Source organism: Phodopus roborovskii, unplaced genomic scaffold (genome assembly GCF_943737965.1).
Source record: "Phodopus roborovskii unplaced genomic scaffold, PHOROB, whole genome shotgun sequence".
NCBI lineage: Eukaryota > Metazoa > Chordata > Mammalia > Rodentia > Cricetidae > Phodopus > Phodopus roborovskii.
This window is the reverse complement of record NW_026126962.1, coordinates 33,543-60,233: the sequence shown is the minus strand read 5'-3', so window position 1 is coordinate 60,233 and position 26,691 is coordinate 33,543. Positions and strand designations below refer to the sequence as shown.

The following is a 26,691-nucleotide window of genomic DNA, read 5'->3' as shown; positions in this document are numbered from 1 at the left end:
CTCTTTCCCTCTCTCCTACTCTCTCATGCCTCCCCTCCCACCCCCACACTCCACATGTAGAGTGATGCCCTCCAGGAGGGGTCATCTACATCTGTCAAGTCATTTGGAGTAGGGACTAGGACTTCTCTCCTGTCTCTAGGTTAAGGGAGTATCCCTCCATAGGGGATGTGCCCCCAAAGCCCTTTTGAAAACATTTTTCTTTCTCATCTTCCTGCCTCGACCTCCCAAGTGGGACCAAAAGTGTATGTCATCACACCCAATTTTATGCAGTGCTTGAGGTGGAGCCAGGGCTTCGAACAGCACTCTACAGCAGAGCTACATCCCCAGCTCTTAAAATAGAAAGTTTTAAGTTAGTTTATACCTTGTTTCTGCTTTAGAACCATTTATTCTCTTTATGGCAAAGTTTCAGCTATTTGTATTTGTATTTTAAAAAGGTAGGATTATGCTGTAGAAATTGCCCAGTATTCTTCTAGGACCTGGGTTAACCTACATGGTGACTCACAATTATCTGTAACTCCAGTCCAAGGAGATCTGATGTTTTCCTCTTTCCTCTGAGAATACTGCACAGACATGATGCACAGATATACATTCCGATTATATACCCATATGTGAATAAATAAAAATTTTAATCAAAAAAAAAAAAAAAAAGGAGCTAGGGCTGGAGAGATGGTTCAGAGGTTAAAGCATGGTTGCTCTTCCAGAGGTCCTGAGTTCAATTCCCAGCAACCACATGGTGGCTCACAACCATCTGTAATGAGATCTGGTGCCCTCTTCTGGCCTGAAAGCATACATTGCAGACAGAACACTGTACATAAGTAAGTAAATCATTTTTAAAAAGAAAAAAAAAAAAAAAAAAAAAAAGAAGGAAGCTGACCAAGTGTCACACACTTTTAATCCCAACACTCAGGAGGCAAAGGCAGGTGGATCTCTGTGAGTTGAAGGCCAGCCTGGTCTGCACAGCAGGTTCCAGGTCATCCAAGGCTATAATAATCTTAAATGAGTAAATGAATTGATAGGTTAAAGCCTCTAGAGACCAAGAGGCCTGTGTTAGCTCCTTTCCTCTATGGTGCTGTGTACATATTAAACCCTAAATAGTTATGGAACTACTCAAATTTGGATGACACATAATAATAACATGGAGTACTAATAAAAAGGCATGTATGAGTAACTTTGTTTTTTTTAAAGAGAAATGTGGCCAGGTGGTGGTGGCACATGCCTTTAATCCTAGAACTCAGGAGGCAGAAGCAAATAGATCTCTTAAGTTCCAGAACAGCCTGCTCTACGACCAAGTTCCAGGACACCCAGAACTATATAGAGAAACCCTATCTCAAAAAACCAAAACCAAAAAAAAAAATAGTAAAAGTAAAAGCCAGGCATAGTGGTGCTTTAATCTCAGCGCATTGCAAAGTCAGATGCAGGTAGATCTCTCTATACATAGTGACTTCCAGGACAGCCAGAGCTACATAAGGAGACCCTGTCTCCAAAAAAAAGAGAAAGGAAGGGTGGAAGTTAGGAAGGAAGGAAGGGAAAGGAAAAAAAGAGTGAACAGAACCAAAAGTTTGGAAATAGAGCTACATAATGAGACCCTGTCTCCAAAAAAAAAAAAAAAAGAGAGAGAGAGAGAGAGAGAGGAAGGAGGGAAGGAAAAGAAAGGAAGAATGAACAGAACCAAAAGTTTGGAAATAAGTTATTTCAACATTAGCAGAAATGTGAAAAGATTAGGATTTACCAAACATATCTATATGAGCTGGACCCAGATGTGGAGGCAAGAGAACTTGCTAGTTCAAGACTATAGAGTGAATTCAAGTTCAGCCTGACAGCTTAGTGACTAGTCTAAGAGTAAAATGTAGAGAAAGGCAGAGCCAAAGATGTAACTCAGTGGTAGATTGTTTGCTTGTGCACATTTGTGAGGCTCTAGGTTCAATACCCAGAACCATCAAAAAAAAAAAAAAAAAAGATGAAAAATGTGTTGAGAGGTTGTAGAGACAACTCAGTGGTTAAGAGCACATGCTACTCTTCCAGAGGCTCTGGATTTGATACCAGTATTCATATGATAGCTCAAAGCCTTCTGTAACTCTAGATCCAGGGGATTCATTACCCTCTTTTGATTCTTTGCAGGTGTCCATATCTGGTATTAGGTACAAATATACACAGACATAGATGAAGGCAAAACACCTATACACATAAATAAAATAAATTTTTAAAAAGAACAGAAAGGGGAGCTAGAAAAATGGCTCAGCAGGTATGAGCTGCTGCTCTTCCAGAGGTCCTGTGTTCAATTGCCAGCACCCACATGGCAGCTCACCACTGTCTATAATTGCAACTTCAGGTTCAGACACCTTCACAGAGACACACATGCAGGCAAAAACACCAATGCCCATAAAATAAATAATTTAAATAAATACAAACAAACAAACAAAACAGAAAAAATGTATTTACCAGTTAGAATTTGTCAAACTAGAACTGAAGATGAAGGCTAGACTAACATCCCCTACATTTTGCCTCACTTTCCTATATCACAGGAAAATGTCATTTTGAGCATTCTTTTGAGTTTTTTGGTTTGGTTTCTTTTTCAAGACAGGGTTTCTATGTATAGCCCTGGCTGTTCTAGAACTTGCTTTATAGACCAGGCTGGCCTCCAGCTCAGAGATCCGCCTGCCCTTGCCTCCTGAGTGCTGGGATTAAAGGTGTGTGCCACCACCTCCCAGCTTGAGCTTTAATATTATGGAATATAAATATGTGTAATTTTTTTCTTCTTCCTTCCTTCCTTCTTTCCTTCCTTCCTTCCTTTCTTCCTTTCTTTCTTCCTTTCTTTTTTTAAGGAAGTCAAAGTGAATTGGGCAACAACCCCCAGCAGTCAAAAGAAAGATACAAGCAGTAAGTACATTTGATGCCCTGTGGGTATTTGTTGTAATAATTATACCCCATAGTTCTATTGTAAAGCATATAGCATCATACATGTTTGCAGTAATATTTTGATCGTTATCCTGATATGATTTAATGTGTTTGTGTTAATAAATTTAAGAACAAATCTAATCTTTGTCATCAGGTAGTACCGTTGTCAGCACACAGCGTTCACAAGGTAATTGTATCTTCTTAAACATAAAATGAACTCTCTTGAAAGGGTATTCACTAACCACCTTAAATTTTTTATTTGATTTTGGTTGGGGGGGGAGTGGGGTGGAAGGATATAGTATATTTATGTTTCTGGCAGTATTTTACCCCTTCTTTCCATTGTTGACCAAGTGTGGCTTGTCCACGACTTTGTTGCTAGTTCAAGCTCTCTGTCCCCCTTGGTAGCAGCTGATGCCTTAGAAATACTTTCACCACCTAAAGGGCAAGATACCCTACTTCCCTGAGGTCACCTGGGCTTCATACCCAGATCTTCCAAGTGCTCAAGTTGCTCCTGAAACAGTGTTTCCGGAAGAGCACCCAGTGTGTTGCTTAAGGCCTGCAAATAGGGGTAACTTTTCTTTCCAAATCTACTTAGTCTAAGTTGATATATGTGCCCATTTTAAAGTGTTCTTCAACAAGTTTGGCTTTTCAAATGTTTCTTTTGAGAATTGTCTTAAAAAAAAACAAAGCTTCACATATGGGATGGTTACTTCTCACCAATGCTTTTCAATAGTGCTGATATAAAGTGAAGGGATTATTGTTTTCACTCTGTTGCCTTCAGTCTTAGTTCACTTGCACATGGATTCACATAAACTGAATGATGTAATGTCTGGGCAACCAAAACTGTTGGCTTTTGAGAAAACTGTCAAATACTTTAACATCAAACTGTTGCGTTGCAAGGTATTCCTTTGATTGTTCTTCACAAAATAGTGGCTAAATGAATTATTTCATGTAGCTAGCTTCAGTAAATGGCCTTAAATAAGGTAAATCTAGTCTTCATAACTTGCATTACTACCACTTAATTATAATTTATAAAACTTAGATATAGTAATAAAATGAAAACAGTAAATAATTACTATTAGAATGATAACTAAGTCTTACTTTTTTTGCAGAAAGTTTTCTAGACCTTGTAAGGACTGACTATAAATAGACAGTAACTGCCAGCTTCTGGGATCTGTCCGTCTCTTTAGAAGACTCCTATGTTGTTAATTCTGAGTTGTTACGTTTAAGAGTGATAGGATCTTATAGCAAGGACAGTATTTTATACCTGATTATATAGTCTATACATTGTTTTTTTTTTTTTTTTAAGAATTCTTTATTGCATTAATTGTAGTATTTAAGTTCTGAAGTTGTACTCTTCTTTTCACTCCCCTCCTTCCTTTGTAAGATCATTTCCATGTGTTTGTTGGTGACCTCAGTCCAGAAATCACAACTGAAGACATCAAAGCAGCTTTTGCACCATTCGGGAGAATTTCGTAAGTAACAATAGACAAATGAAACACTTTTGATTAGAAGTAACTTTATGTAATAATAACTATAACTTTGTTGTGACTGTGAACCTTAATTTTTTTTCTTTTTAACTTTTATTGATTCTTTGTGGAGTGAACCTGAACCTTAATTTTAATGCTTTAAATATAGCATATTCCATTGTTTAGAGATCATCCAAGAGTCTTAACAGCAGGTTATAATCCCACTAGTGAGTAACTAACTGATCTTTGGTCATCTTAGACCCTTGCTGAGTTAGCAGCACTTCCTCACTTCCTCAGACTGCTGTCATAGACATTTTTACACTCCTGAAAGTGTTGTGCTGTGATTGAAGAAGTTATTCAGGCACTTGTATGATTACATGCCTTTTTTGTTAATTTAATAAAATCAAACCTCAACATTTTTGATTAAAAAAGCAGTTGTTAAATATTACTTCCTTGGCACTTAACTCCTCCCTCTCTTCCCATTTAAAACTTAGCAATAGTGCTTTATACTATTTTAGAAAACATTACATTTGATAGTAGTCATGTATTTTAGACTTTTTTGTCAGTATTTATTCAGGGTAGCATTCATCATAGAAGCACTTTAGAAGTCTGAAAGCATGCCATATTACAGTAAGAATAACAAGCAGTTTCAATTTATGCAGAAGCAGTTGTTGAGTTTAGTGTTGTAGGGTTTATTATTCCTTTGTTATTGTGTCACTAGAACAAAAATAAAAAGGGAGTTCTAGCTATGGCTGCTTTGAACAAAACAACAGATAAAGGTGAGGATATTGGAAAGAAGATGCCCATAGCATTGTGATGAGTTTTCGATTGACAGTTGCAGTTGGTTAAGAGAGTCACCTTGAGGGTAAGACAGGATTGAAGCTTATAAATGGACTCTTCTGTTACATGACATTTTCCTTTGTAAGAACTGAGTAAAAAAATAATTAGGTTCTAAATTCTTGGTTGTCTTTTATAAGCTGTGTTAGGATTTCAGTTGTGGTTGGTTTGCTTTCAAGTATCTAGACTAGGCAGGTCTTACTTTAACTTTGTTCTGTCAAGCTCTAAAAGTCGTTCTCTGCAAATCTTGTACATTTTCAATTTGGTGTAGAGAACCTTGGTAAGTTTCATCTTGTCCTCAGAGTAGTCAGGATGACAGAAAGTTTAAGAGTTCTCCATTCTTGTCTGTGCTGCATTCTGTGAAGGTCATTTTAGAAGGAAGTAAGGGTCAAGTATATTTCAAGGCTTATACTTCTGAGACACTAGAAAGAAGAAAAAAACCTTTCTAACATGGTGAATAAATGCAATAGCTATTTTGGTGGATTTTTAATTTTAGTTGAATTACTTTTTCTGATGAGAATCTTAGTTAGAAATTTAGACAAAGATTGTTTAATAATTATCAAAGGGCTGATAAAATGGTTCAGCAGATAAGGTTGCTTGCTACCAAGCCTGATAATCTGAGTTCAATCCCAAAACTCCACATGATAGAGTAAACTGACCCCTGAAAATTGTCCTCTGACTTCCTTACATTCATGCTCTCTCTCTCAGTTAAATGGCCTTCAAGTTTTGAAGTTTCATGACTTTGATATTATAAACTAGTCTATCTAGTTGTTAAATATGACCACATCATATTTTTAGTCTGGATTTTTTTATTTGTGTATTGTTTTCACATGTGTGTGGTTGCATATGGGTGTGCATGTGTATATAGGCCAGAGGTTGATATCAAGTGATTTAGTGAGAATTTCTCACTAAAACCTAGAGCTCAACAATTCTACCAGTCTAACAGCTTACCCTGAGTAACCTGTGTCTGTTTCCCAAGTACTGGAATTCAGCTGCCACATTGACCTGAACTGTATGTGCTGAAGATCTGAACTCGGGTCCTTTCATTTGCATGATAGCATGTTATGTGCTGATCTGCTGAGCTATTTCCCCCCCCCCCAGTATTTGGATTTATTTTCCCCACCCCAGTATTTAGATTTTCTTATAAGCCCAAAATTGTTAGTATATTAATTTTTTTTTCTTGGTAAGGCCTTTGTGAGGTAATGTGTGTTTAAATGTTAGCTTATACAGGAAGTTAGCTTTCCTAAATTTATTAAGAACTATTTGACAATTGAAAATACACATTTCTGTTTTTGTTTGTGTTGTTTCTTGTCTTAAGGCAGCAAGCTGATAAGAATATTGAAGGGTTTCTACAGTAGATGTCTCTGTAGGCAGTTTATACCATGCTTGATTTGTAGGAGGTGTGGGGTACATGATGGGCTGTTAAATATTTAATATGATAATAATTCTTTCCCTAATCTATATAGCTTAAACCTTTCTTGTTACTTGAGTCATATAGCAAATTTTGATATAGAAATAAATTAACTACCAAATTAAATGCATGTGTGCCTTGCAGATAATAGTTACAGAGAAGGGGCTTACATTAGTTTTCCCTAATCAGAATTTCTGTCATTTTGATAAGTCACTTCTAAACTGATCTAAAATATGCTTGTGTATACTTACATTGCATGGCTTTTGACTTGGGTTCTTGTAAACATGCCTGCTTTGTTCATGTGTCTTGAGAGAACAAGCATTGTGACATACCTGGCTAATTTAAAGTAGATTGTTTGTGAAGCACAATTTGAGTCCAGTTTTTTGAGGTATGGAGTTTTAGCTATCGTGGCTGGGTTTTTACTCAATCTCAAATAATAGGGCTCTGGTTATTTTGCAGAGTGTCTCTGAAGAATGGACAGAATTGCCCTGGCTAACTACAAGCTACGGTTCACAGTGGATAAATGTTGGCGTGCTTTTTTACTTTCTGACTTTTTAAGACTTTGTTTCATATCTTGTAGTTTCCAATCAATCTTAATATGAATGCTATTATGAAATTCAGTACAAAATCGTTCTTAAATGTTTAAAAGTAAAATGTGTTTGTAGTATTCTTCAATGATTTAGCATTTCTGAAAATGTCAAGTTTTCAAAATTTACCCTAGACCAAAATGGGGGTATATATTCATCTGAGAAAATGAAGTAATTAGCTTAAGGGATATACATATTTTATCCTTTAGTTTTCCATTTTGTATTTTAATTTTTTGAATGATTAGGTTGAATATGGTACCAAATAGCAGATTATAAATTGCATGGTTAAAGAAAGACAATGTATTGTACCTGAGAACCTTGTAATTACTAAGTGATTAATGGGAACATCTGTTTTCACCATGCTTAATATTTAAATGTTCATAAAATGTTCTGAAGTGGGAAACTTTCTTTATAATATAGATTTATATTTAAGACATTATTGATTTGCATGTCTAGAAAATTAACCATCATTGGCCAATAAGTAAGTTTTAGAGAGTAAAAGGCTTACTGTTAGTGAAGGTGAAATGTAAAAATGAATTGTATATTGCTCTTATTTTATGCACACAGGGCAGTTTACAAAACTGAATTTCTGGTGGCTTCTGTTTCAGAGATGCCCGTGTGGTAAAAGACATGGCTACGGGGAAGTCTAAGGGATATGGCTTTGTCTCCTTTTTCAACAAATGGGTGAGCACAATCAGAAGTACATGTACAGTAGTATAGAGAAGGATGAAAACACTCAAGTTGTTTTAATCCTTTTGTCTCCGTGTATTTAATTATCTGATAATTAGCACCTTTACTAGAAAAAAGTCTATTTTATTCTATTTAGCTATTTAGTCATTTAGCACCTGATGCATGCAAAATATTGATACTATGTTTCAAACAATGCAAACTAAAAATGCTTACAACCAAAAAAACAAGCCCAAAATATTTTGTCAAGGTACTTTTGATGATTTGTAATTGCTCTGTTATCCCAAAGACAGAGATGTATACTGCTGTGCCTATCCTTATCCCTGTTAAGCATTCCCAAAACTCATTATCCAGGTAGTGGAATTTAAAGACAATGTTGCAATTTTGGAAAGCTTTCTGTTATTTTGTTTCATAAGGCACTTTCATTATTTATTTATCTAGTTATCTGTTTGTGTTTTTGTTTGCTTGTTTTTATGGTTTCTCAGGACAGGATTTCTCTGTGTAACAGTCCTGGCTGTCCTGGAACTCACTTTATAGACCAGGCTGGCCTCGAACTCACTGAGATCCACCTGTCTCTGCTTCCCAAATGCTGGGATTAAAGGTGTGCACCACCACCACCCGGCTCATTTTCATTTTTTTAAAATCTGCCAAAAGCATCACATTTTCTTTCTTGCTATAAATTATTTGTAATACCAACTAATTGCAGCTTCTTTATTGTCTCTAATGTGCGGAACAGGATGCGGAAAATGCCATTCAGCAGATGGGTGGCCAGTGGCTTGGTGGAAGACAAATCAGAACTAACTGGGCAACCAGAAAGCCTCCAGCTCCAAAGAGTACATATGAGTGTAGGTGCATTGGAGAAGAGAAGCAATGTGGAATTATGGAGAGAAAATACACTAGATTTTAAATGTTAGAGCTGTTCCCGGAGACTTATTGCAGAAATAGATGAGAAGCAGATCAAGACTACTGTTCAAAATGTACTTAGTTTTCATTTTTGTGATTTTAAATAATTATCTTCAATGTCAAGTCTCCTGTTAAATAGAGCACATGGGATAATGTTTATGCATTCTTGGGGGGAGTCTTAATCCTAAATTAAAATGTATTACGTGTTTTATAGACATTTTTGATTGAGGAAAACTACCATTATAGTAGGGTAGTTAATGAGTTAATCCTTCCAGATATGTGTAATGATTTGAAGACAGAAAATGTTCTCTTCCCAGTGAACACCAAACAGCTGTCATATGATGAGGTTGTAAGTCAGTCCAGCCCTAGCAACTGCACTGTGTACTGTGGAGGAGTGACGTCGGGACTGACAGGTATGGGCAGTTCGCCTGTGTGGCACCTTGAAACTAGCTTAAACTCTGAAAAGCTTCATATGTATATGTTTTTAATAGTGTAAATTCTTTTTTGTTGTTGTTTATTTTTGTTTTCTAACAGAACAACTAATGCGCCAGACTTTTTCTCCATTTGGACAAATAATGGAAATTCGAGTCTTCCCAGATAAAGGATATTCATTTGTTCGGTAGGGGAAATTTCTTCCAAAGCTTTTTTTTTTTTTTCTTCAGAAATAATTTTGAGACTTTAATATTGTGATTTTCTTGAGAATTTGTCTTGGCTTTACAGGGTGGTGGTGGTGCCTGTCTTTGGTCACTTGAGTTTGAGGCCAGCCTAGTCTACAGAGCGAGTTCCAGGCTCCAAAGCTACAGAGAAACAGTCTCGAAAAACCAAAGGAAAAAAATTTTTTTGCCTTGCCTTGATCACTTAATCTCTAGCTCAAGTGCATTTCCTGAATAACACTGAAACCTGAGAGAGAAACATCTTTAGCATATAGCTGTGTGTGCTCTTGGTTTCTTTATTCTTTTCTTCTTCTTGTTCTTCTTCTTTTCTTTTAATTGACAAGGTCTCACTGTACTGCTCTGGCTGGCCTCAAACTCAGAGCTCCATCTGCCTCTGTCTTCCAAGTGCTGGGATTAAAGGCTACTTAAATATATATATGTATGTATGTATGTTTGGTTTTTCAATTAATGATATATATTTTTATAACCCCCTCTGTCCAACACAAAGCCAACAAAACATGCCCTCCATTAAAACAAATTCCCAATGCTATGCATGGTGGTGCTTATCTATAGTCATAACACTTGATAGGTAAAAGATCTTTAAAAAAACATAACAAAGGAAATATTCCACTTTTTTGGTGGGTGGGAATCATTTCAGAATCCTCTATTGTTTTCATGCTTGTTTTGTTCCCCCCCCCCCCATGGTAGTCAAATGTATTTTTTATGATTTTTAAAAATACTTTGTGTTCATAAATACTTAAAAGAACTTATATTGGTGATTCTTAATATTGTTTCCAATAGGTTCAATTCCCATGAAAGTGCAGCACATGCGATTGTTTCTGTTAATGGTACTACCATTGAAGGGCATGTGGTGAAATGCTATTGGGGCAAAGAGACTCTTGATATGATAAATCCCGTGCAGCAGGTGAGAGGGTCCTTGACTTTGGGATGGACTTGCTGGGCTAGTAATGAGGTTGCTTTAAAATGAAGCTTTTGATAATCCTTGTTAACGAGTTTCTAGCTCACTTCATAGTATATAAGGGTTCTTCCTACATGTATTATAGTTCCGGAGTGGTGTGTCATGGATTGCAGTGGTGACATGATGAGTGTAACCGCCTCAGTTGACTCATGCTCACACAGTGGATTTTAAAATGCTCCGCCAAACCTAACAGGGTATTAAATCTTTTTTTAATACTTGGTAGATTTATTCACAGTGATTTGGAGAACTCACAAGCATGCTTGACCCAACTGAAAAACACATAAAGCTATAAGCATATGTAGGCTTTAGTATTGGTGCCTTTTCTTTTTCTATGCAATTTCAGTGGTCCAAACTCAACCCCACAGAGATTTCTATGAGGGAATTGTAAATGGAGCATAGAGGTGCCAGTGAGAAAAACCCTAAACTACATGTATAGACTTCTTATGTTCTCTATTTAGAAGAAATAGTCATGTACAATTATGAACTTCAAGTTCAGTATTGATCATTAGTCCTTTGCCTGAGCCTTTCAAAGACTGCCATTTAGAGCACCACATAGTTTCAGTAGTATAAAGGCACTTTTTTCAGTGGTGTGTGTGTGTGTGTGTGTGTGTGTGTGTGTGTGTGTGTGTGTGTGAGAATCCAGGCATCACATAGATTCAGAAAGCACTCATTCCACCACTGACCTACATTCTCCCAGGCTATCCTATTATTTCAGTTGTGGTAATGGCCCTGTGCTTTGGCTGTGTGGTATATTAAGACTGTATATAGAAAGAACTTCAAGTAATACTAAATTATCTGTTGTAATTTTACTTAATAGCAGCAAAATCAAATAGGATATCCACCACCATATGGCCAGTGGGGCCAGTGGTATGGAAATGCACAACAGATTAGCCAGTATGTGCCTAATGGTTGGCAAGTACCTGCCTATGGAATGTATGGCCAGCCGTGGAGCCAGCAGGGATTCAAGTAAGTAAATATTCTCTTTGCCTTTCCTAACCTTGGAAAACATCAGAAAGAAATTCAAGCATTGAGTAAGTCATGTGGACCCAATATTAAGCATAAGAGTAGCCTTGAAGGACTTTATCTAAGGTTCACATCTTGCCTCTATCTGCTCTATAGTGAATGTGCTCTCTCACTCTCTTTCTCTCTCTGCACATACATGAAAATGAAATAAGATATATTTTTGCTTAGAAATATTTTGCCTTGAAATGTAATCACAACAATACAAATTTGATAATGTTTAATAATAAACCAACTTTTTATTATTATATTTTATTTATTTGTGTGACACACATACCACTTTGTATTCATGGTGGTCAGGAGAAAACTTGTGGGAGTTCTTTCCTTCTGCTACATGAGTTGTGGTGATCAAGCTCAGGTTCCAGCTCAGTGGCAAGCACCTTGACCCAGTGAACCATCTTACCAGTCCCTATGTCTTGTTTTCTGAGGCAAGATCTTATGAAGCCCACACTGGCCTTGAACTTTATATAAAACTGAGGCAAAAATGCAAACACATAAAAATAAGTCTTAAAAAACAAAAACAGTAAAGATAAAACCTTAAATATTCTTTTTAAATCTACTTTATAGTTTTCCTTGAATATTATTGATGTTAATTCTCCCTATAATTTGTGATCATGTGTGTGTCTGTGTGTGTGTGTGTGTTTTTGCTTTGAGACAGTATTTCTTGATGTAGCTCTGGCTGGCCTGGAACTCAATGTCCTCAGAGATCTGCCTACTTCTGCCTCCTGAATGCTGCAAACAAAGGGAGTGGCTTGTTGAATATGCATTCAGCCTAAGCAGTGGGTTGGTTTTTCTGAGTTCAAAGGGGATGAATGTTTATAGATTAAAATTTTTTGTTTGCTTTTTTGAGACAAAGTTTCACTGTGTACCCCTGGCTGTCCAGAAATTTACACTGTAGACCAGGTTGGCCTCAAACTCATAGAGATCCACCTGCCTCTGCCTCTCTGGAGCTAGGATTAAACTCCCAGCTTTAAACTATTTTCATAGCTGTAATTTCTTAAAAAAAAAAAAAAAGAAATTAAATTACCCAAATATATTATGGGATTATTATTTTTGTTATTGTTGTTTCGTTTTTTGTTTTGTTTTCAAGAGAGGATTTCTTTGTAGCTTAGGAGCCTAGCCTGAAACTCTTAGAGGAGGCTGTCTTGGAACTCACAGAGATCTGCTTGTCTCTGCCTCCTGAGTGCTGGGATCAAAGGCGTGTGCTACCACCATCTGGCTGGGGATGCTTATTTTTAAAAGAAAATATTTTTGTGTTTGTTTTTCCTGACTTAACAGTTTTTCTCATATTTGAATTAAGAAAAGATATAACATTGTTTTAACAAAGGATTTCCCTCCCCTCTGCTTCTCTCACTTTCTCTAACAGTCAAACCCAGTCTTCTGCAACTTGGATGGGACCCAATTACAGTGTGCAGCCACCTCAAGGGCAGAATGGCAGCATGCTTCCTAATCAGCCTCCTGGATATCGAGTGGCAGGGTATGAAACTCAGTGAAAACAGACTACAGAATGGAAGCCAGTGGCTTTGACGCTACAGGGAGGGTAGGAAAAACTGTTTACTTAAAAATGCATCAAATCATTCAGTACAAATGCCAGATTACAATGTATTTATTTAAAAGATTCATTTTTTAATCATGAAATTACTTTTCATCCACAATGTTTTAAAAAGGAACAAGATGGTGGATGTCTGCCAATTTTTGCCTTCATAATCTTTTTGATAAAGTTTCTCAGATCCTTGTTTCAAAGACAAATGCAGGGATTGCTGCCACTTTTTAAAAATTAAGAGGCAGAAAATTGCACAATGTTGTACTTTTTTCCATTAAAGTAGCATACAGTTCAGTTTGCATTCCTGATATGGTTTAAAATATGTAATATAGATGTAAAAAGAAAAGCCAAACTTGTGCAGAGTCTAGAAGTTCTTTATAACTTTCAGCATATGTGTTAGTTTTAAAGAGTAGGCATTATGTGACCTATGCCATCTCCACTGTTTCCCCTTTTGAATTTTTAAATGTAAATTATTAGTTTATATCATTTTGTATCTACATTTTTCACAAACTTGTCCTGCCTTATGAAATTTCTGTAAAATATTGTTAAATGAAAAAAATGGTGTTCACTTAGAATGAAAACTTTTCTCAGATGGACTGATAATTGCATTCAACTTGTTTTTATATGAGAAGGTGCCTCAAGGATTCCCTGTTGGATTTGTTTAAAGGGATTTTTATCTTCTATGATAAACTTTGCCATCTACCAAGAACTATAAAAACAACAACTGTGACCAAGGAGACTCTGCAGTGTGCTAAGTCCTCACCCACATCAGCTTCATGTGTCAGCATCTACGTTTACGTGTGTTGTTTTCTAGGATATTTCCACAAGTAATATTTTGCAATTAGCAAACTTTGTATGTCATTCCTTTCCTAAAGTTGTCATGAAGAGTTGACATGAGACAGGTTTTACATTTGCATGTGAATTTCACATACATACTTTGGTAGTCTTTGATACAAACTTATCTGTTCTTGTTTTCAAGAATTTTGAGACACAATGTTATATGTAAAGGAATATATTAATTTGATGTTTTCTAGTTAGATTTACTTGAAAAAGTAAATCCACTTCACTATGTACAAATGATAGCTGTGAAATTGTAGAATATTCCTCTGTCAGGCTTGGGATTCATTATGAACTCCAAAATTAGCCTGAAGGATCAGTTGGGCAAAACATTTTTTAAATGTTCAGAGGCCAAAAAATGAACAAACAAACAAACAATAAACCCTTAAAATCCTACCTCCTTAAATAGCCATCAAGGAAGTGGCTCCTCAACATAGGCAGGACTGTGGTTCTTTGGTACCTGATCTCTCAGCGCTTCAGAGCTTCCACATTATTATTTTTGGGGTTTGCTCTTTGATGGCATTGTTCTTGCCTTGGGATTTCTAATACATTTCAGAGTCTCTTGGTTTGGTTTGGTTTCAGTGATGACCACAACCTCTTCCTTGACATCAGAGAGAAAGGAGCCCCTGTGAATTGTGGGTTTTGAGACCTGCAGAGAGCTCCTAGCATTTTACTTAGGCCTGTGGAATTGGAAGCATTTCCTGGCCTTTGTCTTCCAGGTAGGAGCACATGACTCTAACCTGTTTTCTAAGCCAGTCCTCTTTAAAAACAGAGCCCAGGAAGACAGCTCTAAGTGTGTGCTTCTCTGGAGCTCAGTTCTATGCAGTTGTGCTGATGTTTCATTAAGTCACTGTGTATTTTTTAAGTACTAATCCATTGAAATTTGCTTTATGGAAGAAAAATAAATTTTTTAAATACATGGAAATTTTATTTCTTTGTAAACTTCTACAGATCAGGACAGGCAATAAAAGAGCAGCTTAAATGAAATACTTTAAACACACACACACACACACACACACACACATCAGGAAGCTATTCTTTTTTTAGCTATCTTATTTCTTTTATTCTGACTTTTGTTTTTCTTTTAGCAACCTCAGTGTTTTTCTCTACTAAAGAATTTTACTTTCTTTGCAACTCAGACTGGAGGATCATTTAGGCACAAGTAATTTATTTTGTGCAAAAGTGTAATTTCTTCTTTTGACTCAGTACTGAGGCTTTTATTAGCAGCATGTTCCTATTGCACAGATCTTAAAATTCATGTTGTGGTAGTGACATGCTCCTGTTGAAAGACTGACATTTCAGGAACATGGATAGTGTTGGTTTAAATTTCAATGTTCAATCATTTAAATCATTTTCAACCTAAAACTGGTATAAGTATCATAAGGAAATTATGGTTTTTAAAGTAAAATTTTTTGCAATATGCATTCAGATTTTACTGTCTGGTACTGTAAAGAACCTGAGCGACTCTCAATGGGTCATGGAGCCAGTATTCTTTATTCTGACTGTTTGGATATTAAAATTCCTTTATGTTTTCTATGACCTGTAGGATCTTCTTGCAGTGATTATTGTGTTTGAGATTTTTTTTCTTTGAGTACTTCATTGTTAACAATCAGGTGTTTCATAAGAGTTCTTTCACCATATCCCAGAAGCCTTGGTCTGCATGGGTTCTGCAGAAGCTCTGCACTCTGTGGGCTTACCTAACTGAAGCCAGAATCAGGTCTTCCTGTTTTACCTCTATGTTCACTTTCCTTTTAAATTCGTGCTAGAGTTCCCTTCCATTTTCAGAGGATTGGATTGCTTTCATAGTTAGACTTAAAGAACTATAGGTGCTATTGAGATTGTAGTTTAGTAAAAACAAAATGTGTGTATTGAAAATTTTAAAAAGCAAATCTTTTAAATGAGTGATGATTTCTAAAAACTATTACTTATTGGTCTGGTGACCTGGCTTAGCAGGTAAAGGTGACTGCCACCAAGCCTGATGACCTGAGTCTGATCTTGGAACATACTTAGTGGAAGTAGAGAACTAACTCTCAACAAGTTTTCCTCTTACCTCCACATGTGCATACCCTTGACCACAAATATAAAAAAAAAATTAAACCTGTTGGGTTTTTTTAAATCTGTATCATATATGTGTGCATTTGTGCTTGTGAGTGCAGGTGCCCATGGATGCCAGAAAAGAGGGTGTTGAATTCTTGGAGCTGGCCATTACAGGTAGTTGTGAGCTACCTGACAATGGTGCTAGAAACTGAATAATGAAAGAACAGCACATGCTCTTACCCACTGAGCCTTCTTTCTAGCCCCTTTTTTCTGTTTTTTGCTTATTCATTTGGTTTTGAGACAGAGTTTTATTACTTCTGAGTGCTGGGGTTAAAGGCCTGTCTAAGTTACTGTTTTATTGCTGTGAGAAAACACCATGACTAGAGCAACTTGCAACAGAAAGTATTTAATTGGGGCTGAGAGAGGAAGGGAGACAGAAAGAAGACAGGACCTAGCATGGACTTTTGAACCTAAAAACCCACTCACTCCCAGAGTCATAGCTTCGACAAAGCCACACCTAATTCTTCCTAAACAGTCCACCAACTGAACCAAATAGTCAAATATGTAAGTCCGTGGGGGCCATTCTCATTGAAGCTGCCACAGAGAGCTGTTTCATTTTATTTTAGTCACTGTAATCTGACAGGTATAGTTAAGGTTTGGCCAGCATCCTCCAAAACCTTGAGTTTTCAGTCTTAATAAAATGAAGGTATTGCAGCTGAGCAGGATTTTCTCCTTTTACTTGGAGACCTTAGTCATATGACTATATGATAAAAGAGGTCTCCTTTTTAGTAAGGCATAATAGTAAGGCTGTAATCCCAGCATTTAGGAATTTGAGGCAGGAGAATGACCATGAGTTCTAGATCTAGCTTCCATGGCATCTGCACATACATATGTATAGCCACATAGACATACACATAATTAAACTGTTGTTTCTTTTTTATTAAGCTTTATTTTTATTTTTAAATTATTGTGAGGGGAGGGTACATTGCTTTCTAAAAAGAAATTTGTGTTAGGGGCTAGAGAGATGGCTCAGTGGTTATGAACACTGACTGCTCTTCCAGAGGACCTTGGTTGAAGTCCTAATGGTGGCTTTCAACCATCTGCAACTCCAGTTTCAGGACACCAACATCCTGTTTGTTTGTTTGTTTGTTTGTTTGAAGACAGTGTTTCCCTATGTAGTCTGTATAGCCTTGGCTGTCCTGGAACTCAGAGATTGGCCTGTCTAACCTTCCATCTCAAGATGCCTTTGAGAGACATCCAAAGTTCTGAACTCCATCAGTGAGGTGTGTTCTCACCTGGTTGATTACAGTACAATGCAAGAGTTTAAAAAGAAGGGACTTGGGCTGTGTGAGAGCCAGGTACATTTTAAGTTTTAATTACTATGCATAAGAGATCCATGAAACAAAAATGCCTCTGATCTGCAAGCCCCTTGCCCAAGGGGAGATAGTTCCTGAAATACTGGAGGGTATTGTTTATATAAGATAACAAGCCACATTTTCTCACTTCCCTAAACAAATTTGTCTGACTACCTGTACCAGATGATCATATATGGGTGGGAGGGAGGTTCACGGGATATGCTCATCCATGACTGGATGTAGGCTGGAGGTACATCAGGATGTATGTTTGCCCCTAATTGGACCTGATGGGAAATGAATTATGAATTTTCCTTCTTACATCCTTGCCATACTTGGTTCTGGGCCATTTCCAAGGAACCTGAGTATGGACCTGACCAGCCCATCCACCTGGCCATAAAGCTTGCTTCAAATTTTGCTTTAAACTGTGATAGTGGTCTTATTCTTGATCAGTGGGATTAACACCTGGAGAGGAGGCTCAGTGGTTAAGAGCACTTGCTGCCCTTGAGAGGACCAAATTTGGTTCTCAGCACCAACTTTGGGAAGTTCTCAACTGACTCTAAATCTAGCTGAAAGACCTGGTGCCTCTTGTGACTTCCACAGGCACTTCATTCAGATGCACATACCAGTGGTTCTTGAAACCCCCTTTGGGGTTTGCACTGCAATTCATAATAGTATCAAAATTACAGTTATAAAGTAACAACCATAATTTTATAGTGGGGGGGGTCACCACACAAGGAATTGTATTAAAGGGTGAAGCATTATGAAGGTTGAGAACACTGGTACATATATGTGCACAAAATTTTAAAAATAATGAAAAAACATGAACTTAAAACAAGTAGTTTGCACCTTTCGGAAATCTACAGCATAAATAAACTATCTTTGAATCAAAGCTTTCACATGCAGATGGGTGAATTATGTGAAGCAGAGTTCACTTACAGGGTAAACCCAATCATTATTTAGGTAGTGCTCTAGACTTAGATGTTCCTGACTAGAGTCTTCTAGAATCTGTTTTGGATTTGGTAGAGATTGGGTTTGTTTGAGACAGAGCCTCATGAATCCTAGGCTGGTCTCAAAATTGCTTTGTAGACAGTATTTTGCTGATCCTGCCTCCATACCCCATTTTCTGGGATTAGAGGTGTGTGCCACTGTACCCTGCCTTATGTAGGCCTGAGGAGCAAAGGCACTTTATGAATGCTAAACAAGGTCTGTACTGACTGAGCTGCGTCCCACCCCTTGTGGCATATGGTTGTTGGGAGTTTTCTCGAGACCCTGTGGGTAGGTGTTTCTCTGCTGCCATACTTTTATTAGTGTATCTTTGCACAAGTGCTTTTCATTACCTTCTATTTGAAAGGTGACCTAACTGATTCTAGTACTAGCAGGAGTATGAAAGGGAGGTGTTGCCATAGCTCCAGGGATTTAATCTCACTGGGATGAAAACAAACACACAGATATACAAAAAAGTTGGTTTTCTGGTGGACTGGAATAATGAAGAAACCTCAGTACTCCAGAAGTTCAAGGTAGCCAGGCAGTGGTGGTGTATGCCTTTACTCCCAGCACTCAGGAAGCAGAGGCCAGCCTGGTTGGTCTATAGATCTAGTTCCAGGACAGGCTCCAAAGCTACAGAGAAACTCTTGTCTCAAAAAAAAACATGTTTATTATGTGCACTCCAACTAAAAGGCAGTGTTTATGATATACAGGGGGATCAAGGAGGCATGCTTAGCTAATCTTGGTAGGAACAGTCTCTTGAGGGGAGCTGTCTTCAAGCTGTAAATTCAGGGGAACTGAATGTACACAGCTGTGGTGTGTACATTTTCTGTGCATACTGTCAATATCTGTACTCAGACCCCCAAGGAAGGCTTTGACATCCATCCCCCTGAGCCTCACCTGGAATGAAGAAACAAACAGCTTTGCCATTTTCCTATGAGTCTATGGCTAGGACCATGACAACCATGTCAACAGCTCACACACACTCAGGATTCACAGCTCCCCTCTTTTTGGGTACAGTATGATTCCTGCCCCCCCCTCCCCCCCCCCCCCGTGTCTCTGTAGCTTTGTGGCACATACTTTAAATCACAGTAACAGATTCCTTTCTTCTGCTTCTGCTTCTTCTCCTTCTTCTATTTTGTTTTTTGTTGTTTTGTTTTGTTGTTTATTTTTCGAACAGGGTTTCCTGTGTAGCTTTGGAGCCTGTCCTGGAACTCACTCTATAGACCAGGCTGGCCTCAAACTCAGAGAGATCAGCCTGCCTCTCAAGTGATGGGATTAAAGGCCACCAATGCCCAGCTAGTAACAGATTCTTAAAGAAGGTGGGAGATAGAGAGGTGCCTCAGCAGTTACAAGCACTTGCTAATTCTTGGAGAGGACTTGGATTCAGTTCCTAGCACCTACATGGCAGAATACAGCAGTCTGTTCACTCCTGTCCCAGTTGATCCAGTGGCCTCTGTGAACCCTGCAAGCATGTGTACTAGTACCTGCAGGCAAAACATTTATGTAAAATTAAACAAAGGTTAGAACAAAGTAAACATTGCAATGACTAGTGAGCAGACAATAGCCAAATAATAGGTACACAGAAAGCAACTATTACTTGTAGGCAGGACAGGGAGAGAAGGAAAAATAAAGAAAACACACTTTGCAGCCACAGCTGAGCTCCTGATCTTTCCAAGGAGCCCATTTACCACAAGAACAGGAAATGCAGGCCTAATGGAGGTAGAAACATTCCATCAGGTAGGGAGACAGTTGGGGTTGCCAGATGTCACAGGGAACATACAACACAATGAATGGTTTAACTAGATGCACTGTATTTTATGTCAGTTGGGAAGAGTTACAGGCTGGCACAGCCAGGGGTTTCAAGAGATCTTTAGAGGGAAGAGTATAGTATGAGTAAGGATGTAGCTGTTTCTTAGCACAGAGAGGTGCATATCAAGGGGTCTTTCATGAGCCACTGTACATTGAATAAGGAAGGATAAGAAACAGGACCCAGGAAGGTCGTGGCTGTATGTGTCTGTACTTGACAGCCTGACATTGAAGTAAGGCAAAAGAGAAATGGGGATTTCAAGGCTGGAGAAATGGCTCAGTGGTTAAGAGCACTGGCTGCTCTTCCAGAGGTCCTGAGTTCATTTCTCAGCCACCAGCTGGGGGCTCATAACCATTGCTAATGGAATCTGATGCCACCGTCTGTCAGGCAGGCATTCAGGCAAATAGAGCACATGTACATAAATCTTTAAAAAAAAAAAAAAAAAAAAGTCGGGTTTGGGACTTGAGCCAAATGTTAGGTACTATCTAGCTACTGAAAAGCCATGTTTTTGTTTAGAAGGCAACCATCCAGAATATCCAAGTATGAATATGAATTGTTTTTAAAAGTAACAACAGATGAAAATTGTGGAATCAGGGAACATCTCTTCTTTAACTAGAGAGAGGATCCCTCCAGTTTTTAAAAACAGTATTAGAAAATTTGATTCCAGAAAAGATCACTTCTACAATTAAGGAAAGTAAAATTTGGTCTGAGTAAAGGAATTTTCCTACAGCGCCGCCAGCAATAAGTGGCCAGGCTACATAGTTTTCCAAAACGCAAGCCTCACCTAAAAAACAGTACTGCTTTCTGGAGTAACTGAAAAATTACTGATGAACTTAGATATATATGTATGATTCTGAAAATGAATGTACAGAAAACCTACTTCGGCTTGTTCCAAGAGGGAAGCGATCAAGAAATACTGTGCGGGCTGGAGAGATGACTCAGGGGTTAAGACCACTGAATGTTCTTCCAGAGGTGCTGAGTTCAATTCCCAGTAACCACATATGGTGGCTCACAATCATCTGTAATGGGATCTGGTGCCCTCTTCTGGCCTGCAGACATACATGTCTATTATATATAACTGCATACATATGTAAATAAATCTTAAAAAAGAAATACTGTGCAAGTGCCAATGGAAAGAAAACCACACAAGAGAAAGAGCGACACAAATTCGAAATTGCAACTGCTTCTGCTAATAAAAGCATCAGTAGTACTGTTTTCAATACAGAGTTGTTCCCGCTCAGTAGTCGGGGCCACCAAGAAGCCCCCATAGGTCTTTTCTGGGGCTTCTCGGAAGCTAGGGAGACCACGAATGTCTGCCAGGACAGAGTCCTGTCTGCTGCTTCTGTCACTAGATCAATTCCGAAAGTCAGAGCTGAGAATACTACAAGTCCCATCATGCGAGGAAGGTGGATCCTTGGTGCACGTGGGCAACAATGACCAATAGCGACTGTCGTTACAGCGAACAGTTTGGCCGCGTTTGTAAAAGGCTGCAGCAGGCAAAGAGAGACGCGGTGAGGGCGGTCGCCGGCGAGAAGTTCCCAGAGGAGCCCGGCAGGTAAGGGACTCCTGTGTACCAGGCTGCGCAGTGGCCGGGCACGAGTGAGGGTATCGGTCATGATAGAAAATGTGTTCTGAGGACTGCGTGTCTGGGTGGGTATATTCCTGCTGGGTGAGGGAAGGCCTCACTTGCCGCCGGAAGTGAGCGTTGTGCGGAGGATGCCGGGATGCAGGTCTCATGGGAAGTGCGTTTTGCAGCCAGATGATCCCGGAAGCTGCGCTTAGGCGCTCGCTCCTTAACACAGTAGGACTGAGGCCCAGACTCTAATTCGACGGCCACTGGTCTCATTTCCCCACTCAGTAAAAGCTTGACGCTTCAGTCCTATCCAACAGTCTCATCCCTAAAATGGGTAAATAGCGCCTACACAGATCCATTCAGTGATTGCGCGTGCTCCAGCACTTCTCACCTGGGGAGCGCTAAACACACCGACCAGCTCTTCGGCTGGGTGGCACCAGGATGAAACCTACCTCGTCCTGGGTTCCCTCTGCCAGCGCCAGGCGCTGTTCATCCTCTTGCTAAGGAGACGACCATCCCGAGACCCTTCAGGTTTCCATCGCAAATCCTTCACAAGTGGCATTCCTAGTGTATCCTTTTAAGACAGAATCTTCAAACCGGGCTCGGTGGCTCTGCCTTGGGCTCGGGAGGCAGGGGCAAGAGGATCTCGAGTTCAAGGACAGCTAGGCTAGGTAGTAGATCCGGTCATCGTCATCCCCTCCCAAAACAACTAAATGGGCTCGCCAGCACTCTACTGAGACAGATGGATCTGAGTTTGAGGCTAGCCTGATCTAAGTAACCCTGTCTTGGAAAGAAAGGAAAAAGAAAAAAATCTCTGTAATGAGTCATTGCACTACACTTTTTGCATTCCACAGCATGTGTGGATATGCTCTGTATACACATTTACTTGTTTTTAGTAACTTTACAATAGCATATTGCCTGGTTTACACTATACTTAGTTCTTTACTGAAAGTCCTCTTCCTGTTCTGCATTTAAGAAGTCTCACAGACGAATAGCTGTGATTTGGAGGCCAGCCTAGTCCACATATTAACTTAAAAGACCAGCCCAGGTCTACATAGTGAGACCCTATCTCAAAAAAAGGGAGGGGACACTGGAAAGATGTCGCAGTGGTTAAGAGTGCATACTGCTCTTCTTGGGGGAGGGGGAAGTCTGGGTTCAGTTCCCAGCACCCATGTCTGGTAACTCACAACCACCTGTAAATGTAGTTCTGGGGGAATCCAGCTCATCTGTCCTCCAGGAACTCCTGTCCTTATGCACATAGCCTGACACAGGCACACATAAACATGTAATGAAAAGTAAAAAATGAGCCAGGCAGTGGTGGTGGAGACCCACCTTTTTAATACCAGCACTTGAGAAGCAGAGACAGGTGGATCTCTGTGTGTTGGAGGCCAACCTGGCCTACTGATCGAGTTCTAGGACAGACTCCAAAGCAATACAGAGAAACCCTGTCCCAAAAACAAAACAAAGTAAAAATAAAGATATATAAAAATAAATTATGATATCTTAGAAGTAAAATCACTAAAGCAACTTGTTTATTACATATTTTTATTGCAGCCTTTCTAATAGAGTGGCAAGATATATTGCCCACTAACAATGTAACAATGGATAGCTTGCATTCTATTAATAAGTAATAACTTAAATCTCTTTCATTACTTTGTTGAAATTTTACTTTTTGGTTTATTTGTTTGGTTTATAGTGCTAGGGATTAAACTGAGGGCCTTAAGCATGCTGGTAAGTACTCTACCTCATAGCTTCATTTCCAGTCTTTGTAACTCTTATAAAGTTCTTTCTGCTATTTTCTGATGGCTTTTTTATTTTTAATTTAATTGGTACTAGGGATTGAAACTAGAGGTTTACCCCCACTACCACTCTGGTAAGGACTCTACAACTAAACTATATCTCAACCCTTTCTCTAAAACAAAACAAAAAAAATATTTATGTACATGATTGTATACTAAAGGTGTTTCTCTCTCAGGTTTCAGTGTTATCCAGGGAATACACTTAAGCTAGGGCTTAAAGTGTCAAGCCAAAACAAATTATTTTTGGGGGGGTGTGTTTCGAGACCCTTTGGAGCCTGTCCTGGAACTCGCTCTGTAGACCAGACTGGCCTCAACTCACAGAGATTCCCCCTGCTTCTGCCTCCCAAGTGCTGGGAATAAAAGGCATGGGCCACTACCACACGGATTACACCATCACCCAGATGCCTGGTACTCTCCAAAGTGAGAAAAGGGCATTGGATTCCTTGGAACTGGAGTTAGAAATGGTTATGAGCAACCATCTGGATCCTGGTAACTGAACCCAGGCTCTCTACAAGAAAAATAAGTACTATTAACCTCTGAGCCATCTCTTCAGACTCCCCACCCCATTTTTCTTAAAAGATTTATTTATTTTTATTTTATGTGCCTGAATGTTTGTTTGCATGTATGTCTGTTCATCACGTCAGCGACCAGAAGAAAAAATTAGATATCTAGAGCTAAAGTTACAGGCAGTTCTGAGTAGCCATGTGGGTCCTGGGAATTGAACCCAGGATCTTTACAAGAGCAACAAATGCTCTTAACCACTGAGCCATCTCCAGATAATAACCTTCTCTATCTCTTATCCCTTTAGCATTTGAATTTCATTCTCCCTCTCTTTTTAAAAGTAGTAATAGTTTTATTGAAATGCTATATGCATATAATCGACCTTTTAAAAAAAATATTAGAATTCAAAAGATTTTGTAAATCTACAGAACTGAAAAACATTTCACAGAACAGAGTTGTATAATATCTTTCATCATCCCAAAAGGAGCCTTGTAAGAGCCAGGCAATAGTGGCACACACCTTTTATCCCAGCACTTGGGAGTCAGAGGCAGCCAGATCTCAATGAGTTTGAGGCCAGCCTGGTCTACAAATCAAGTTCCAGGACTGCTAGGATTGTTACACAGAGTAACCCTGTCTTGAAAAAACCAAAAGAAAAAGAAAGAAGACCCTTATAACCATCTCTACTAAATCCCTCCCATCTTAAGTAGTTGGGTGTGACAGTTCATGCCTTTAATGATTAGGTTAATCCTAACACCCAGGAAGCAGAGGAGGCGAATCTAATTAGTTCCAGGTCAGTTTGGTCTACTAGTGAGTCAGACCAACCAGGGCTACATGTGAGATCCTGTCCCAAAAACAAAACAAAAAGATTGTTTTATTGACAAGCTAATACAAATATGTGGGTATATGTGTATTTGTTTCAACATTATTTTGATGCATAATTGGCAGTATATTATACATTCTGATTTGCACCTAAATATTTTTTTAAAGAATCACAAGCAGGTTATCTTTTTTCTTCTTTTAATAAAAAAGCATTAAGGGGCAGAGAAGACGGTTCTTATGGGGAAGTTCCTGCCTTACAATATGAGGACCTAAGTTCTGATCTAAAGAACCCAAATACAGAGCCAGGCATAGAGGTATATACTTGTAATCCTGGTGCTTGGGAGTCAGAGTCAAGAGGATCCCTGGGGTTTGCCGTTAAACCAGTCTAGACAAAATGGTGAGTTCCAGGTTCCGTAAAAGACCCTGCCTCAAAAATTAAGATATAAGGCTAGAGAAATAACTCAGTGATAAAGAGTATTTGTAGTTCTTGCAGAGGACCAGAGTTCAGTTCCCAGAACTCACATGGTAGCTCACAATCATCACAGATTGCATCACAGAGTGCTGATACACTCTTTTGAACTTCAGACACACTAGGCATGCATGTAGTGCACATACATGTGTGCAAGCAAAACATTCATACATGTAAATCTTTAAAAAAAAATACAGTGGACCAGGTGTGGTGGTGCAGGACTTTAATACCAGTACCCAGGAGATAAAAGCAAGCAAATCTTTGGGAATGAGAGAGAGAGAGGAGAGAGAGAGAGAGAGAGAGAGAGAGAGAGAGAGAGAGAGAGAGAGAGAGAAAGCAATTGAGAAGGACACCCATTGTCAACCTCTGGCCTCCTTCCTTACTTGGGATCATACACACATTTGCACACACACAGGTGTATTAGTCAAGTGTTGTCTCACAGTGGTGGTGCATGCCTTTAATCCCAGCACTCCAGTGAGTCTCTGTTCAAGGCCAGCCTGCTCTACCAAAAAAAAAAAAAAAGAATCAAGTATAATCCAGGACAGCTAGGGCTTTGTAGCAAGCTCTTTCTCCAAAAAAAAAAAAAAAAAAAAAAAAAAAAAAGGTGTTATAAACATTGAATTTAAGAAGAAGCTGAGGAAGTAGATCAGTGCTGGGAATACTTGCCCAGCATCTGAAAAGCCCTGCTGGATTTGATTCCTGCATAAACGGCATTATGGCACATACCGGTAATATCCATATTAGGAAGTTGAGGCTGGAAGACCAGAGATTCAGAGTCATCTTTGGTCTCAGAGGGAGTTTGAGGCCATCCTGGGATAATAAGACAACATCTCAAAAAATGTTGATGGTGGGGAGATGATAGCACATGCCTATAATCCTAATACTCAAGCTGGAAGATGAGAAGTTCAGGGTCTTCCTAGGCTACATATGTCAAGGGGGAGGTGCAGAGAGATGGCACAACAGTTAAGAACACTTACTGTCCTTCCAGAGGACCCAGGTTTGGTTCCCAGCACCTACACTGTGGCCCACAACTATCCGTAACTCCAGTTCTAGGGGATTTATTGCCCTCTTTTGACTTCCATAGGCACCAGGAATACAATTGGTGCATAGATATACATATAGGCCAAACAAACAAATACACATACAATTTTTTAAAAAATTTCAATGAAAAATAGGAAAACATAAGACACTCATATATGCTATTATACCATTAGGGAAAATGAGTTACCAGTTCTGTACTGTGACTGGTGCTCCTGTCAGCCTTGGATTATGGCATTACGATTGCTTTCTTGTTAGAAATGTAAAATGGTGCAGTGGTGGCACAAGCCTTTAATCCTGGCACTTGGGAGGCAGAGGCAGCCAGATCTCTGAGTTCAAGGCCAGCCTGTGTTGGTGTTTTGGCACTGAGGACTGGCCCCAGGACTTCATGTATACTAGGCATGTGCTGTGCTGCTGATATCTCCCAGCCCCTGTTCTGCCTATTTCTAAGTGGAAAGACCCATCTTTGTGATATGACAACTGTC

At 38.9% G+C, this 26,691-nt stretch overlaps 1 protein-coding gene across 3 annotated transcripts in view; it reads left to right on the top strand.

Annotated features, from left to right (window-relative positions):
* Window positions 1–15,357, top strand: part of Tia1 (TIA1 cytotoxic granule associated RNA binding protein) — a 28,189-nt gene extending 12,832 nt beyond the window's left edge. The window contains exons 4-13 of one of the 3 annotated variants that reach the window (XR_007833888.1): window positions 2,823–2,877; window positions 3,050–3,082; window positions 4,283–4,370; window positions 7,808–7,883; window positions 8,623–8,731; window positions 9,107–9,202; window positions 9,324–9,408; window positions 10,244–10,367; window positions 10,507–10,615; window positions 11,239–11,387. Coding sequence is in view for 2 of the 3 variants with exons in the window: in XM_051175027.1 (XP_051030984.1) it covers window positions 2,823–2,877; window positions 3,050–3,082; window positions 4,283–4,370; window positions 7,808–7,883; window positions 8,623–8,731; window positions 9,107–9,202; window positions 9,324–9,408; window positions 10,244–10,367; window positions 11,239–11,387; window positions 12,808–12,934 (942 nt within the window). In the remaining variant the exon portion in view is untranslated. Of the gene's footprint in view, window positions 1–2,822; window positions 2,878–3,049; window positions 3,083–4,282; window positions 4,371–7,807; window positions 7,884–8,622; window positions 8,732–9,106; window positions 9,203–9,323; window positions 9,409–10,243; window positions 10,368–10,506; window positions 10,616–11,238; window positions 11,388–12,807 lie in introns of those variants that run through there. The other 2 variants (XM_051175027.1, XM_051175028.1) reach the window with 2 other exon arrangements.
* Window positions 15,358–26,691: the final 11,334 nt, after the last annotated feature.